Genomic DNA, 13602 nt, shown 5'->3' on the forward strand with positions numbered 1-13602 from the left:
TTGGGGTTTTTTTGTTCTTCTTTCTCTAATTGCTTCAGGTGCAAGGTTAGGTTGTTTATTCGAGATGTTTCCTGTTTCTTGAGGTAGGCTTGTATTGCTATAAACTTCCCTCTTAGCACTGCTTTTGCTGCGTCCCATAGGTTTTGGGTCGTCGTGTCTCCATTGTCATTTGTTTCTAGGTATTTTTTGATTTCCCCTTTGATTTCTTCAGTGATCACTTCGTTATTAAGTAGTGTATTGTGTAGCCTCCATGTATTTGTATTTTTTACAGATCTTTTCCTGTAATTGATATCTAGTCTCATAGCGTTGTGGTCGGAAAAGATACTTGATACGATTTCAATTTTCTTAAATTTACCAAGGCTTGATTTGTGACCCAAGATATGATCTATCCTGGAGAATGTTCCATGCGCACTTGAGAAAAATGTGTATTCTGTTGTTTTTGGGTGGAATGTCCTATAAATATCAATTAAGTCCATCTTGTTTAATGTATCATTTAAAGCTTGTGTTTCCTTATTTATTTTCATTTTGGATGATCTGTCCATTGGTGAAAGTGGGGTGTTAAAGTCCCCTACTATGATTGTGTTGCTGTCGATTTCCCCTTTTATGGCTGTTAGTATTTGCCTTATGTATTGAGGTGCTCCTATGTTGGGTGCATAAATATTTACAATTGTTATACCTTCCTCTTGGATCGATCCCTTGATCATTATATAGTGTCCTTCTTTGTCCCTTGTAATAGTCTTTATTTTAAAGTCTATTTTGTCTGATATGAGAATTGCTACTCCAGCTTTCTTTTGATTTCCATTTGCATGGAATATCTTTTTCCATCCCCTCACTTTCAGTCTGTATGTGTCTCTAGGTCTGAAGTGGGTCTCTTGTAGACAGCATATATATGGGTCTTGTTTTTGTATCCATTCAGCCAGTCTGTGTCTTTTGGTGGGAGCATTTAATCCATTTACATTTAAGGTAATTATCGATATGTATGTTCCTATTCCCATTTTCTTAAATGTTTTGGGTTTGTTATTGTAGGTGTTTTCCTTCTCTTGTGTTTCTTGCCTAGAGAAGTTCCTTTAGCATTTGTTGTAAAGCTGGTTTGGTGGTGCTGAACTCTCTCAGCTTTTGCTTGTCTGTAAAGGTTTTAATTTCTCCATCACATCTGAATGAGATCCTTGCTGGGTAGAGTAATCTTAGTTGTAGGTTTTTCTCCTTCATCACTTTAAGTATATCCTGCCACTCCCTTCTGGCTTGCAGAGTTTCTGCTGAAAGATCAGCTGTTAACCTTATGGGGATTCCCTTGTGTGTTATTTGTTGTTTTTCCCTTGCTGCTTTCAGTATGTTTTCTTTATATTTAATTTTTGACAGTTTGATTAATTTGTGTCTTGGCGTGTTTCTCCTTGGATTTATCCTGTATGGGACTCTCTGTGCTTCCAGGACTTGATTAACTATTTCCTTTCCCATATTAGGGAAGTTTTCAACTATAATCTCTTCAAATATTTTCTCAGTCCCTTTCTTTTTCTCTTCTTCTTCTGGGACCCCTATAATTCGAATGTTGGTGTGTTTAATGTTGTCCCAGAGGTCTCTGAGACTGTCCTCAGTTCTTTTCATTCTTTTTTCTTTATCCTGCTCTGCAGTAGTTATTTCCACCGTTTTATCTTCCAGGTCACTTATCCATTCTTCTGCCTCAGTTATTCTGCTATTGATCCCATCTAGAGTATTTTTAATTTCATTTATTGTGTATTTCATCATTGCTTGGTTCCTCTTTAGTTCTTCTACGTCCTTGTTAAATGTTCCTTGCATTTTGTCTATTCTATTTCCAAGATTTTGGATCATCCTTACTATCATTATTCTGAATTCTTTTTCAGGTAGGCTACCTATTTCCTCTTCATTTGTTAGGTCTGGTGTGTTTTGACCCTGCTCCTTCATCTGCTGTGTGTTTTTCTGTCGTCTCATTTTGCTTATCTTACTGTGTTTGGGGTCTCCTTTTCACTGGCTGCAGGTTCGTAGTTCCCGTTGTTTTTGGTATCTGTCCCCAGTGGCTAAGGTTGGTTCAGTGGGTTGTGTAGGCTTCCTGGTGGAGGGAACTAGTGCCTGTGTTCTGGTGGATGAGACTGGATCTTGTCTTTCTGATGGGCACGTCCACGTCTAGTGGTGTATTTTGGGGTGTCTGTGGCCTTATTATGATTTTAGGCAGCCTCTCTGCTAATGGATGGGGCTGTGTTCCTGTCTTGCTAGTTGTTTGACATAGGTTGTCCAGCACTGTAGCTTGCTGGTCATTGAGTGAAGCTGGGTCTTGATGTTGAGATGGAGATCTCTGAGAGATTTTCGCCGTTTGGTATTACGTGGAGCTGGGAGGTCTCTTGTGGACCAGTGTCCTGAAGTTGGCTCTCCCACCTCAGAGGCACAGCCCTGATGCCTGGCTGGAGCACCAAGAGCCTTTCATCCTCGTGGCTCAGAGTAAAAGGGAGAAAAAATAGAAAGAAAGAAAGAAAGGAAGAAAGGAAGGAAGGAAGGAAGGAAGGAAGGAAGGAAGGAAGGAAGAAAGAAAGAGGATAAAATATAGTGAAGTAAAATAAAGCTAATATAAAGCAAAGATATACAGGCAAAATCTCACCCAGAAGCATATACATATACACTCACAAAAAATGGAAAAGGGGAAAAATTAATTTATCCTGCTCCCAAAGTCCACCTCCTGAATTTGGGATGATTCGTTGTCTATTCAGGTGTTCAACAGATGCAGGCACATCAAGTTGTTTGTGGAGTTTTAATCTGCTGCTTCTGAGACTGCTGGGAGAGATTTCCCTTTCTCTTCTTTGTTCGCACAGCTCCCGGGGTTCAGCTTTGGATTTGGACCCGCCTCTGCATGTAGGTCGCCTGAGGGCGTCTTTTGGGAGGTCTGACGTTTTCTGCCAGCGTTCAGTGGGTGTTCTGTAGGAGCAGTTCCACGTGTAGATGTATTTCTAATGTACCTGTGGGAAGGAAGGTGATCTCCGCGTCTTACTCTTCCGCCATCTTCTTCTAGTCAGTCAACTGAAATATTTAAACTACAAAACAACAAAGAATATATTAATGAGGGTGTTTTAAAACACATTGTGAAACTCCTGTGTGCTTTCAGTTTTCTTAGAAAGTAGGACTGTTTGTATCATGGTAAATCTCTGCAACATTTTTTTTTGGCTTGTTTGTTTTTGTATTTGTTTTATGGCATTTTTTTTAGTACCTAGATATTTTACTGGAAAATTGAAAAACTTAGATGATTCATTCATCTTCCTATTACTTTGCACTAAATTTATTTTAAAAAGAATGGCAATTTGTTACAGAATATAGAGTAGACCATTTTTCTTAAAGAAAAGTGAGCTTACTTTGGAATTCTTTAATTGATAAAATCATACCATGTATGATACTTAAGAAAAACAAAGAAGCTTCCATACAGATTTGAAAGAAGGATAAAATAGAGTGTGAGGATCTCAGTGATTCCTCAGGCTTTTGACTTTGCTAATTATGTAATAATCTCGTAGCCTTAAATGGTGGCTGGAAATGCACAAATAATTTTACCTCTCTCCTTTACCTTGATGAGAAGCCTTTGGACCTTTGCTAGGTATGCCACTGGAAGCTCCTAGAGCTGATCACCCAGAGCAGGGACTCGTCATGGAGGGAGGTCTTCCCCCTAAGGGTAGAGCCTGGGCCAGGACAGCTGCTTAGACGGCATAGGGCTGTAGGCATACGGTAGACATCCTTTGCACAAAATTCTCCCATTTGGGGGACCATTCTGCTTTTTTTTTTTTTTAAAGGAGTTGTATTTGCTTAATTTGATTAATTATCATTGAAGGACTTAAGGGAAGCAACCATTACTCAAGAATCTGAAAAATATGGCCACTTCCATGGTATTTGGATTAATAGAATCAGGTCACTGAAATGTGGATTTTAAAGGCAAGAAGCCAGTGGGTTTTCTCATGGTTCTAGGTTTTAACTTTTCGATTAATTTTTTTGTCCCCCTTTCTTTGTCACCCCAAGACATAATAGAATGCAGAAATAATTGTTTTAGAAACTTACTAAGTGCTTGTATTGATTTTTCCCTATTTTGGCTTAAAAGTACAATCAATAAAGATTCAATAGCTATGTAATGAATCTCCTCTTCTTATCTACACGCCCATGCCCGACACTCCCTAGTACACCCACATTCACACTCTTGCTCCAGGGATGAAATGATTACCAGTTTGGTGCATGTCCTGCATTGCTGAATATTGGACCATCTAGGTAATGCTGTTGCTTTAGTGCAGGTTGAACTTCATGTTTGTCACGATAGAAACCCCTCTTCACGCCTTGCACCCCAAACAAAACTAATGGATTCCATGATTTTTAAAAAAAAATCTACATATTTAGAGGAACAAATCTCCACTTAGTGTTGTACTGTAGCATAAAATATTGCTGCCTTCACATTTAAGTTTAAAATGTTGATATCATTTTTTAATTTTTATTTTTTGGAGAAAGGGTTAGTATCAAAAACTAATTACATCATTCTAGTCAAGATGATGAGAGTGATTGTGGAAGTCTTAGTGACAAAACTGCAAGCTCGCAAAGGTATGAAAGATGTTGCCTTTTCCCTCAGTAGGGTAAGAATACAGATAATAAAGGAACGGTACCTTATCTCAGAAAGAGTGGGAGAACAATTTAAGTTGGAGCAGCTGTGCTTATGATATATTTTTAAAAGTATAGAAGGACTTCTGTGATAGAGTTATCATTGAAAAAAAGCAGGTTGTGTCCAGTGAATGCTTAAGTATTTAGCTCGTCTATGTAAACATATTCTGTGGGTAAATAATGTGCCCAAGTATAACATTATATGCATTACATGTAAAAAAAAAAAGAGCTACTTTCAAATATAATTGGCATTTTAATTTAACCTTTCCCCCATTTTTCCTAAGAACAAGAATGTGTCAAGGGGAGGCATCTATTAATATGGAATTTTGAAAGACTTCAGTTTAGATACCAAGTTGCACTGGGAAACCGTAGTTATTTTTGGACATCTTATGAGGGAAGAACTGCTTTTCTTTTAGATCCATGAGACTTTTAAAAATAAAACTCCGTTGTTCAGCAACTAGAAATGTTTCTGAAGTAGGCGTATGTTGTCTGCTATGTTGATTAGCTCTTTCTTTTCTATGTGCTGGTGTTAACTCCTTCATGAATAATTCATGGCGATTTCTGTTACATGATTCATAGTAAACCCCAGCTAACAAGGGCAGCTTGACCTCTTTTTGTGATGAAAAGTAGTTTTGATTGTCATCTTTATTTGAGAAGTGGTAGGGATGATTTACTGATAATTATTATTATAATTAATTTAGTAATACAGAAGCTAACCAATTCTCTAGTAAGTACGTTGTTTTTTGGTTTTTTTCATAAGACTAAAATAAAGTTGGTTGAATGAGCCAACAGGTTGTTACTTATGTTCTAGGAGTGTGGTGGATGATACTTTCTATCCTTTTGTTCCTGAGGATTTTAAAGATGGTATTTGCTTGTATGATATTCCTACTTGCCTCAGTGCTTTATACCAGGAATATTTGATATTTCCAGAGCGACGAAAACTTGATTGAACAAGAGTGTAATAAACTGTGTTGGAGCCATTGATTACCAACTTGGAAAAAAAATGAAGGAGACCCATATTTCACACCACACCCTGAAATAAATTCTAGATGGGTTAATACTGAATCTGCCAACTAACAATTTATAAAATTGGAGAAAAATACTACAAAGCATTTCATTTACTCTGTGCCGAGGAAGGAGTTATTAAGCAATATATAAAACCTAGAAGCATAAAAATATTGACAAATTTGATTACATAAAGAATTTCATTAAAAATTACGTAAAGAAATTTTTTTTAAATTTATTTATTTATTTATGGCTGTGTTGGGTCTTCGTTTCTGTGCGAGGGCTTTCCCTAGTTGTGGCAAGTGGGGGCCACTCTTCATCGCGGTGAGCGGGCCTCTCACTGTCGTGGCCTCTCTTGTTGCGGAGCACAGGCTCCAGACGCGCAGGCTCAGTAGTTGTGGCTCACGGGCCCAGTTGCTCCGCGGCATGTGGGATCTTCCCAGACCAGGGCTCGAACCCGTGTCCCCTGCATTGGCAGGCAGATTCTCAACCGCTGCGCCACCAGGGAAGCCCAAGAATTCTTGATCACATAAAGAATTTAACTTCAGCATGTATAGGTATATAACATATACAAACTTAAAAGACAAGTGACAAGGACTTCCCTGGTGGCGCAGTGGTTAGGAATCCACCTGCCAGTGCAGGGGACACAAGTTCGAGCCCTGGTCCGGGAAGATCCCACATGCCTTGGAGCAACTAAGCCTGTGTGCCACAGATACTGAGCCTGCGCTCTAGAGCCCACGAGCCACAGCTACTGAGCCCACGTGCCACAACTACTGAAGCCTGCGCACCTAGAGCCTGTGCTCCGCAGCGAGAGAAGCCACTGCAATGAGAAGCCTGCGCATCGCAACGAAGAGTAGCCCCCGCTCACCACAGCTATAAAAAAGCCCGCGCGCAGCAACAAAGACCCAACGCAGCCAAAAATAAATAAACTTATTTTTAAAAAAAGACAAGTGACAAGCTTGGAAAATACTTGCAGTATATATCACAATGACTTTATATTCAGAATACGTCCATGACAACATATTTACTGACAAGGAAATCTCTCATGTTAAGATATTAAAGATACTTCAAAAAAGCAAGTAGAAATATACTCATTAGTATATAGTTTAGATTTTAAGAATGAACATGTATATGTGCATTTGAATGTGTGCATCTGTGCTTGTACATATGTATTAGACAGATACATAAAAAATTTGATGAATAAACACCCAACTGATGCCAGCGCCTTATTTCTACTGAGGAAAGGACTGGATGAATGAGCCGTAAGGGAAGACTTTCATACTGTGCTCTGTATGCATACATAATATACCTCTGTATGGCCTGAATCTTTTTTAATGAGAATGTATTCATACCCTAATTTTATACTTTAAAAACATCAGTAAAAGGATTGAAGGAACAATTAATACACTTATTCAACAGCAGTTCATGGAGGAGCACTGCTTGTCCAAAGCACATAAGTGATGCAATATATGGGTTGTAAGTAGATACATGTGTTTATGTAGATCTGTAGAATTTTAGAGTTTCGGGGAATTTTAGAAATTATGTAACATAAAGCCAAGAGAGGTTCTGTGATATATAGATGGTTAATAAGAGAGTCTGGATTAGAACCTACGTCTTATGACACCATTTCTTAGTACTATTCCTTCTGCTACAACTTGCATAATATTTGAAAAAAATTTCCCTATAAAAGTATGAATTATGTGACTTCCTTTTCAACTACATAAATACCTACAAATCCCTGTCCAAACAGTGTTTTTCTTGGAGGTTCTTATAAATTGAAATCAATTAATGTCATACTCTTCTGAATTTTATAATGAATAGAAACTTTCAGACAGATTGGATATGAAATACTTTTTAAATGAGATTTAGAAATACATATTTACTTTCCTATATATATTGAACTCTGAATAATTTTATTTGTGAGTAGAACAGAATATTATGTCTTAATGATCTTAAGTACTAATATATTGTACTAATATGACTCAGTGTGGGATGTATGGTTTACAGGAAATGTATTCAAAATCATTTATAAAAATAAACATGTGCGGAATATCAGCTAAGCAAAGAATGTCTGATTGCTAATACTTCTTGAGCAATTAAAAATTATGTTGTGTTTGTTTTTCACTAAATAGTTGTTCATTAAGATCTTAGGAAATGCATTGATGCAGTTCTGGCCATATTTTTTATTTTTTGTTCTTTAATCATCAGGATGTTACTGAAAATTCCTCCGATCCAGTACTTGACTTGCATATGTCCTTGGAGGAGCTATATGCCCAGAATCTCCTGCAGAGACGGGACGAGAGTCCGCCTTCAGTGGACTTGAGCATGGGGACTGCTTCTGGCTTTACCATAAATGATTATACACCTGCCAATGCTATTGAACAGCAATACGAATGTGACAACACAAGAGTGTGGACTGAACCTCACCGACCAAATGAAGTTATATCAAGTGCAGAATTGAGTTCTCCTGTGCTGACTGCTTCAGCTGGAAGGGTAACATTCTAAAGAGATGGTTTGTGTATGATGATGAGGTTGCGGACGGTGAGGGGTTAGATTATTCTGGCTCATCTGGAGCCAGCGCTTTCCTGATACTGAGATTTTCAGCAGACAACCTATGAACTTGTTTTGTTTGTAGGTTCTTGCTGAATAAAGCATAACCAGTTAGAGAACGTGGGTGATGTTGAAATCATACTCCAAAGTCTAGTTTTCCTTTCCACATGACTTATTTTTATTTTCTGACAGGGCTCCAAGTTCTTAATTCAACAGGGGTCCCTGGCCTCTGCTGCTGAGTGTGTCATGCTCCAAACTATATCCAGAGACTCTTTCGAGAGGACTATTACGATAGCAAAAGGCAATTCTAGCCTGGGTAAGTTTCTTATTTTCCACATACACCTTTCCTCCCAAACCCCTGGCCAAGAGGAAATATTGAACATAGTTTCAATGTTTTTGAGTGTAGGTAAGATAATAGATGTTGTAAAATTTCCCATAGGTTTTTTTTTAAGCATTTAAAAAAAATGTATTTATTTATTTATTTATTTTTGGCTGTGTTGGGTCTTCGTTGCTGTGCACGGACTTCTTCTAGTTGCAGCGAGCGGGGGCTACTCTTCGTTGCGGTGCGCGGGCTTCTCATTGCGGTGGCTCCTCTCGTTGCGGAGCACGGGCTCTAGGTGCGCGGGCTTCAGTAGTTGTGGCACGTGGGGTCAGTAGTTGTGACTCGCGGACTCTAGAGCACAGGCTCAGTAGTTGTGGCGCATGGGCTTAGTTGCTCCAAGGCATGTGGGATCTTCCCGGACCAGGGCTGAAACTCATGTCCCCTGCATTGGCAGGCAGATTGCTAACCACTGCGCCCCCAGGGAGGTCCCTCCCCTAGTTTTTATGGTTATTCTTTTTATGTACTCATTATTTTTATCTGAAATGGTTAACAGGTTTGTTTAATTCAGACTGGCTTATAACTCTCACTCTCCTAGTTATTTACAAGTATTCATGAGCCTCATTTCCATTCAAGTAAAAGATATACGAAGTGTTTATATATGATACAGCAAATCAGAAAAGGCATTCTTAGAAAATGAAAAGTCAGCAATTGGGAATTCTAAATTCTTTGGAAAAGGAAATTACTAGTTTCTTTGAATGCTACCAGTTATGCATAAGTCAGTATTTAATTTCTTTCATTTGCTGAAATAAAGACTAGAAAGACAGGAGGTGTGCAACCACCAAACTTTAAGTGCAGTTATTCAATAGTTCTTCCCAGGTGGCAGGACTTTTGTGTCCTCTTTTACCCATACAGGGTTGTGGCTGGTTAATAATCCCAAATCTCCTGAATTGGGCAAAGAAGACTCACTGTAGAAATAAAATCCTAATTACAGTAGCTAAAATTATACCCAGGCAGATCACATTTGTTCTTCTTTTGAGTTAAGCAGTGACATGGCTCAGCTCTGTCTTTAGCGCTCGGTGCTGATCAGTAGGGCCATAAATCAGCTTCCCTGGAGGTCTGATTACAGCTCAAGACTCTGGTTAGCTGTGCTTCAGAGAGCTTTTTCCTCCTTCTAGGATGTAGCCAGCCAGCACCCTTTACATTGGTGTCTGTGGTGGGGTTTAGTTTCCTTGTTAAATTCTGGACTTGGCAGAGAAGCCCAGCAGTGCTTAGCTAGTGACTGGGATTCCGGTCTCTGCCTCCTTCTAGATTTTGTTCCATTAGCTGGCAGCTGGGCGCTACCAACAGCAACTACATGGAGACTTATAGCAGAGAATTTCTACTTAATTAGCTTTACTGTTTCTTATATATTACATTTAACAGAATAATATATAACTTAAGCTAAAGAACTTTCTCTAATTCGTTAATTATGGGATATGTACTATAGATACCTAAACATGTCAGACATATCTCATCTGCTAATGCAGCGTTTCTGAAAGCATGTTGCTTACAATACTAGTTTTGTAGGCTGTTAATAGGAGTTATTAAATGGGTTCCAAGTTTCAAAGTTTGGAATGTGATAAACTTAAGGAGACAGGTGTTTCTGTTTTCATCACTCAGTAGCTTTGAGAGTCAAATGTGCATTGTGGATCTCTAAGAAAAGGTTACAGGATGCAGCATTTCTCACATGTCATTGGCTGTTTTTTTTTATTAACTCGTAAGACAGAAATTTTGCAGAGCCCATATGAGATATCGTATTCTAGTGTATTTATTTACTCAACTCTCAAACATTAATTATTTTCTGTATTCTGGCTACTACGCATAGACACCATTATATAATCATTTTCCTCAAGGAGTATGAGGTTAGGAGATTTTAGAAATCTCTAAAATCCTCAATGCATTAAAATATCATACCTGCTGTGAGAGACCCTCATGCAGAGAACATTGAAGCCTTAAATGAAGGAATAGTTGATCCCTGCTCTCTGAGTGTGGAGGAGTTTCTAGAAAGGTTTCAAGGAAGAGTAGATGTTTGATTTAGTCCTTGAAAAAGGAGATTTCTACCACCTCGTTGAGGCATTGGGAAAGTCGGAAGAGCCAAGGCAGAGAACTGTGAAACGCCACTGAAGTTTGTTTGGTGTGGGTGAAGTGTGGCATAATGGCGGGCAAAGTAAGAGTTGAAGCTGAAGGAATGGTAGGTGGGAGACAGCTGCCGGGCGAGTTCTGCGTGTGCAGGACACAGGACCTGCCTCAGGACACCCCCCTGCCTTAAGCGCCAGTGGGAGCTAAGGGCAGAGGGGTGACGTGACCAGATTTGTGTTTTACGATCATTCTGGCACAGGTGGATGAATTAGATCGGAAGCAGCTGGGAGGCTGCTGTAAGAGCCGGGGTTGGAGTACATCTGATTTTACAGTCTGACTCTGTGGATTGCTCACCAGTTCTTAGTTTGCTGAGAGAATGTTGAATTTTGTGAAATCTTTTCTTTCATCTGTTGAGACAGTCATATGGATTTTTTTGTTTTTTCTGTTATGACGTCAGGATATATCCTTTTTTAGTGTAGTACAAAATACATAACATGCACTTGATCACTTTAACCATTTCTAAGTGTATGTTTCTGTGGCATTAAGTACATCACATTGTTGTGCAACCATCACCACCATCTATCTCCAGAATTTCATCTTCCCTGAGTGAAACTCTATACCCATTAATCACTAACTCCCCATTCCCTCCTCTCCCCTAGCTCCTGGCATCCTCCCCATTCTCCTCTCTGTCTCTATAAATTTTGACTACTCTAGGTACCTTATGTAAATGGAATCATATTTGTCCCTTTGTGACTGGCTTATTTCGTAATGTCTTCAAGGTTCATCCATGTTGTAACGTGTCAGAATTTCCTTCCTTATTAATAAAAGGCTGAATAATATTCCTGTGTGTGTGTGTGTGTGTGTGTGTGTGTGTGTGTTTTACGCCAAATTTCATTTATCCACTCATCTGTCGTTGGAAACTTCGGTTGCTTCTACTTTAGCTGTGGAGTTTTGATTTTTAAAAATATACCAAAATGATTAGGATTTTGGGGGAAAAAAAGAGTAAAAGATGAAGTGTCCTTGGTTTCATATCCGGTAATCCATTTATACCTCAATAGTTTGATTTTAACATTAAAATATAAAAGAACTCTTTAATTTGCTTTGTGAGACTAAACCACTTACTTGTGTGAAATTATAACACCATTAGTTTACCAACCTCACTGTAATATAAAAGTATTAACATATATATGTAACATATATCTTTTAGTTTTACTTTTCTGCTTAGTTTCCATTATTTGAATAATGTACATACCCAAATGCTTATAGGGCTTTGTTCTTAGCTGTTTGATTTCCTGGGACCCAGTGGAGTTCATGGCACCTTGGAGTGCAAATTCTGTATGCCAGAGCGAGAATATTTCTCTCTTATCTCATTTAACAGGAGATTTCAATATTCAGATTTCTACAATGCCCAGAGTAACTAGATGTAAAGGAATAATGAAAAAGGCCTATTTTAAAAATCTCAGTAGAACATCAGAACAATTTAATTAAAGCATTCATTTAAGCTTTTAATGTAGGAAGGTGTTGCCTTTACAACTTGAAGTAACAAAAAGTGTGGTAGTATTTTAGAATATCTAGTAGAGACTGGTTTTGTGCTGGTAGGAGAGTGTGTCATGAAAGGGTCTATCACTGAACACATTTTCATAGAATAGGTCTCTTCTTTATGTGAAGTTGTTTGCAGTTTTCACTTTCTGGGTAATTTGTTTCTTTCCTAGTTACAATCAGAAGAAATTATTAATAAATGATAGGCTTCTGTAAAAGCTGTCATCATCCATTTGCTGTGATTTTAAGAATAACCTGGGTTTTTTAAACTTTGTTAAATTTAGTGGGGGGATGTTATATGCACATATACACAGTTATGTACATATGCATATAGTGACCTTTGAAAAATTTAATCTTGATTATTTTTGATAGGTCTGTGGTACATTGGCTAATTATGTTGTACTAGGTCTTGAAGGTAAAAAAAGTAAGAAGGAAAGGAAGGTGTTACCTTTTCTTCGCTGATGAGGTACAGAAACATAGACTCAGGAATTTCTCTGGAACCAGGACTCAAACCTGAGTCTGTCTCTGGTTTTCACACACCATACAAGGCACGTGAGTCCTTGAGTCACTCAGAGCTGCAGTGGCATTGCTGTAATAACAAGCTTCATTTTGAAGCTAAATTACGATTTGCATTAAGGCATTAGAAAGCAATGTAGCTTTGGATTGGAGATGTCTTTAAATATATTCTGTGAGTTTTCTTTTGTACTTTACTGAGCACTTTGAAAGGAACACTACATTGTGCTTTTCTCAAAAAATTCTTTAAACAACCCTAAAAGTGGACATTATCCCCATATTACAGATGAGTAAAATGCAGGCCATTGTGAGGTTAAGTCAGTTGCCCAAAGCCACACTGATTAGAAGTGCTGGAACTCAAATTTGGAACCAGTTTTTTGGTTCTACAGTACTTGGTTTGGGCTATCCTACTATACCTCTTTTAGGAAAAAATTGAGAGATCTTATGAGTTACAGCCAAAATCTAGTCAGTGGATATTACCTCGAAGTTATTGAAGCCCGAAGATGATCATTTAATGAAAGGAAAGTATAAGCTGAGCTAACTGATGTCAACCTCTTTGTTTATGTGGTTGACATGACCTGACAGCCTTAATAACTGGTAGAGTCATGAGTTAAATATGCTGTTAAGAATTAATTTAGAGGTCATGTTGACCATAGCTCGTGAAGACTTGTCGCATGTCTGTGGCTTGCTCTATTGCAGATTGCATGGTGCCAATGAGAACAAGATGATGGCTTAGATACCCAGGATGGGCCACTGAGTTAAGTTGTGTTTTGTAGTCATACGTTTTGATTTTACTATAGTACAGTTGTCTGGTGGGTGTTGGTGGGAAAGATGGCAGCATCAGGGCAAACCAGAGGACCTATGGAAACATTTCAGAGCCAGCCTCTTTGCTCGTATGAAACCCACCTTGGATGAAGCAGCGTCTA

The 13602-nt window shown here is 38.5% G+C and overlaps 1 protein-coding gene across 17 annotated transcripts in view; it reads left to right on the top strand.

Moving 5' to 3' along the window:
* Positions 1 to 13602, top strand: part of MPDZ (multiple PDZ domain crumbs cell polarity complex component) — a 362584-nt gene that overhangs the window by 288014 nt on the left and 60968 nt on the right. For all 17 annotated transcript variants that reach the window (XM_059924722.1, XM_059924725.1, XM_059924723.1 and 14 more), the window contains 2 exons: positions 7843 to 8127; positions 8377 to 8500. In XM_059924722.1, the coding sequence (XP_059780705.1) occupies positions 7843 to 8127; positions 8377 to 8500 (409 nt within the window). The remainder of the gene's footprint in view (positions 1 to 7842; positions 8128 to 8376; positions 8501 to 13602) is intronic.

This window comes from Balaenoptera ricei, chromosome 6, assembly GCF_028023285.1.
Source record: "Balaenoptera ricei isolate mBalRic1 chromosome 6, mBalRic1.hap2, whole genome shotgun sequence".
In the NCBI taxonomy this organism is placed as follows: Eukaryota; Metazoa; Chordata; class Mammalia; order Artiodactyla; family Balaenopteridae; genus Balaenoptera; species Balaenoptera ricei.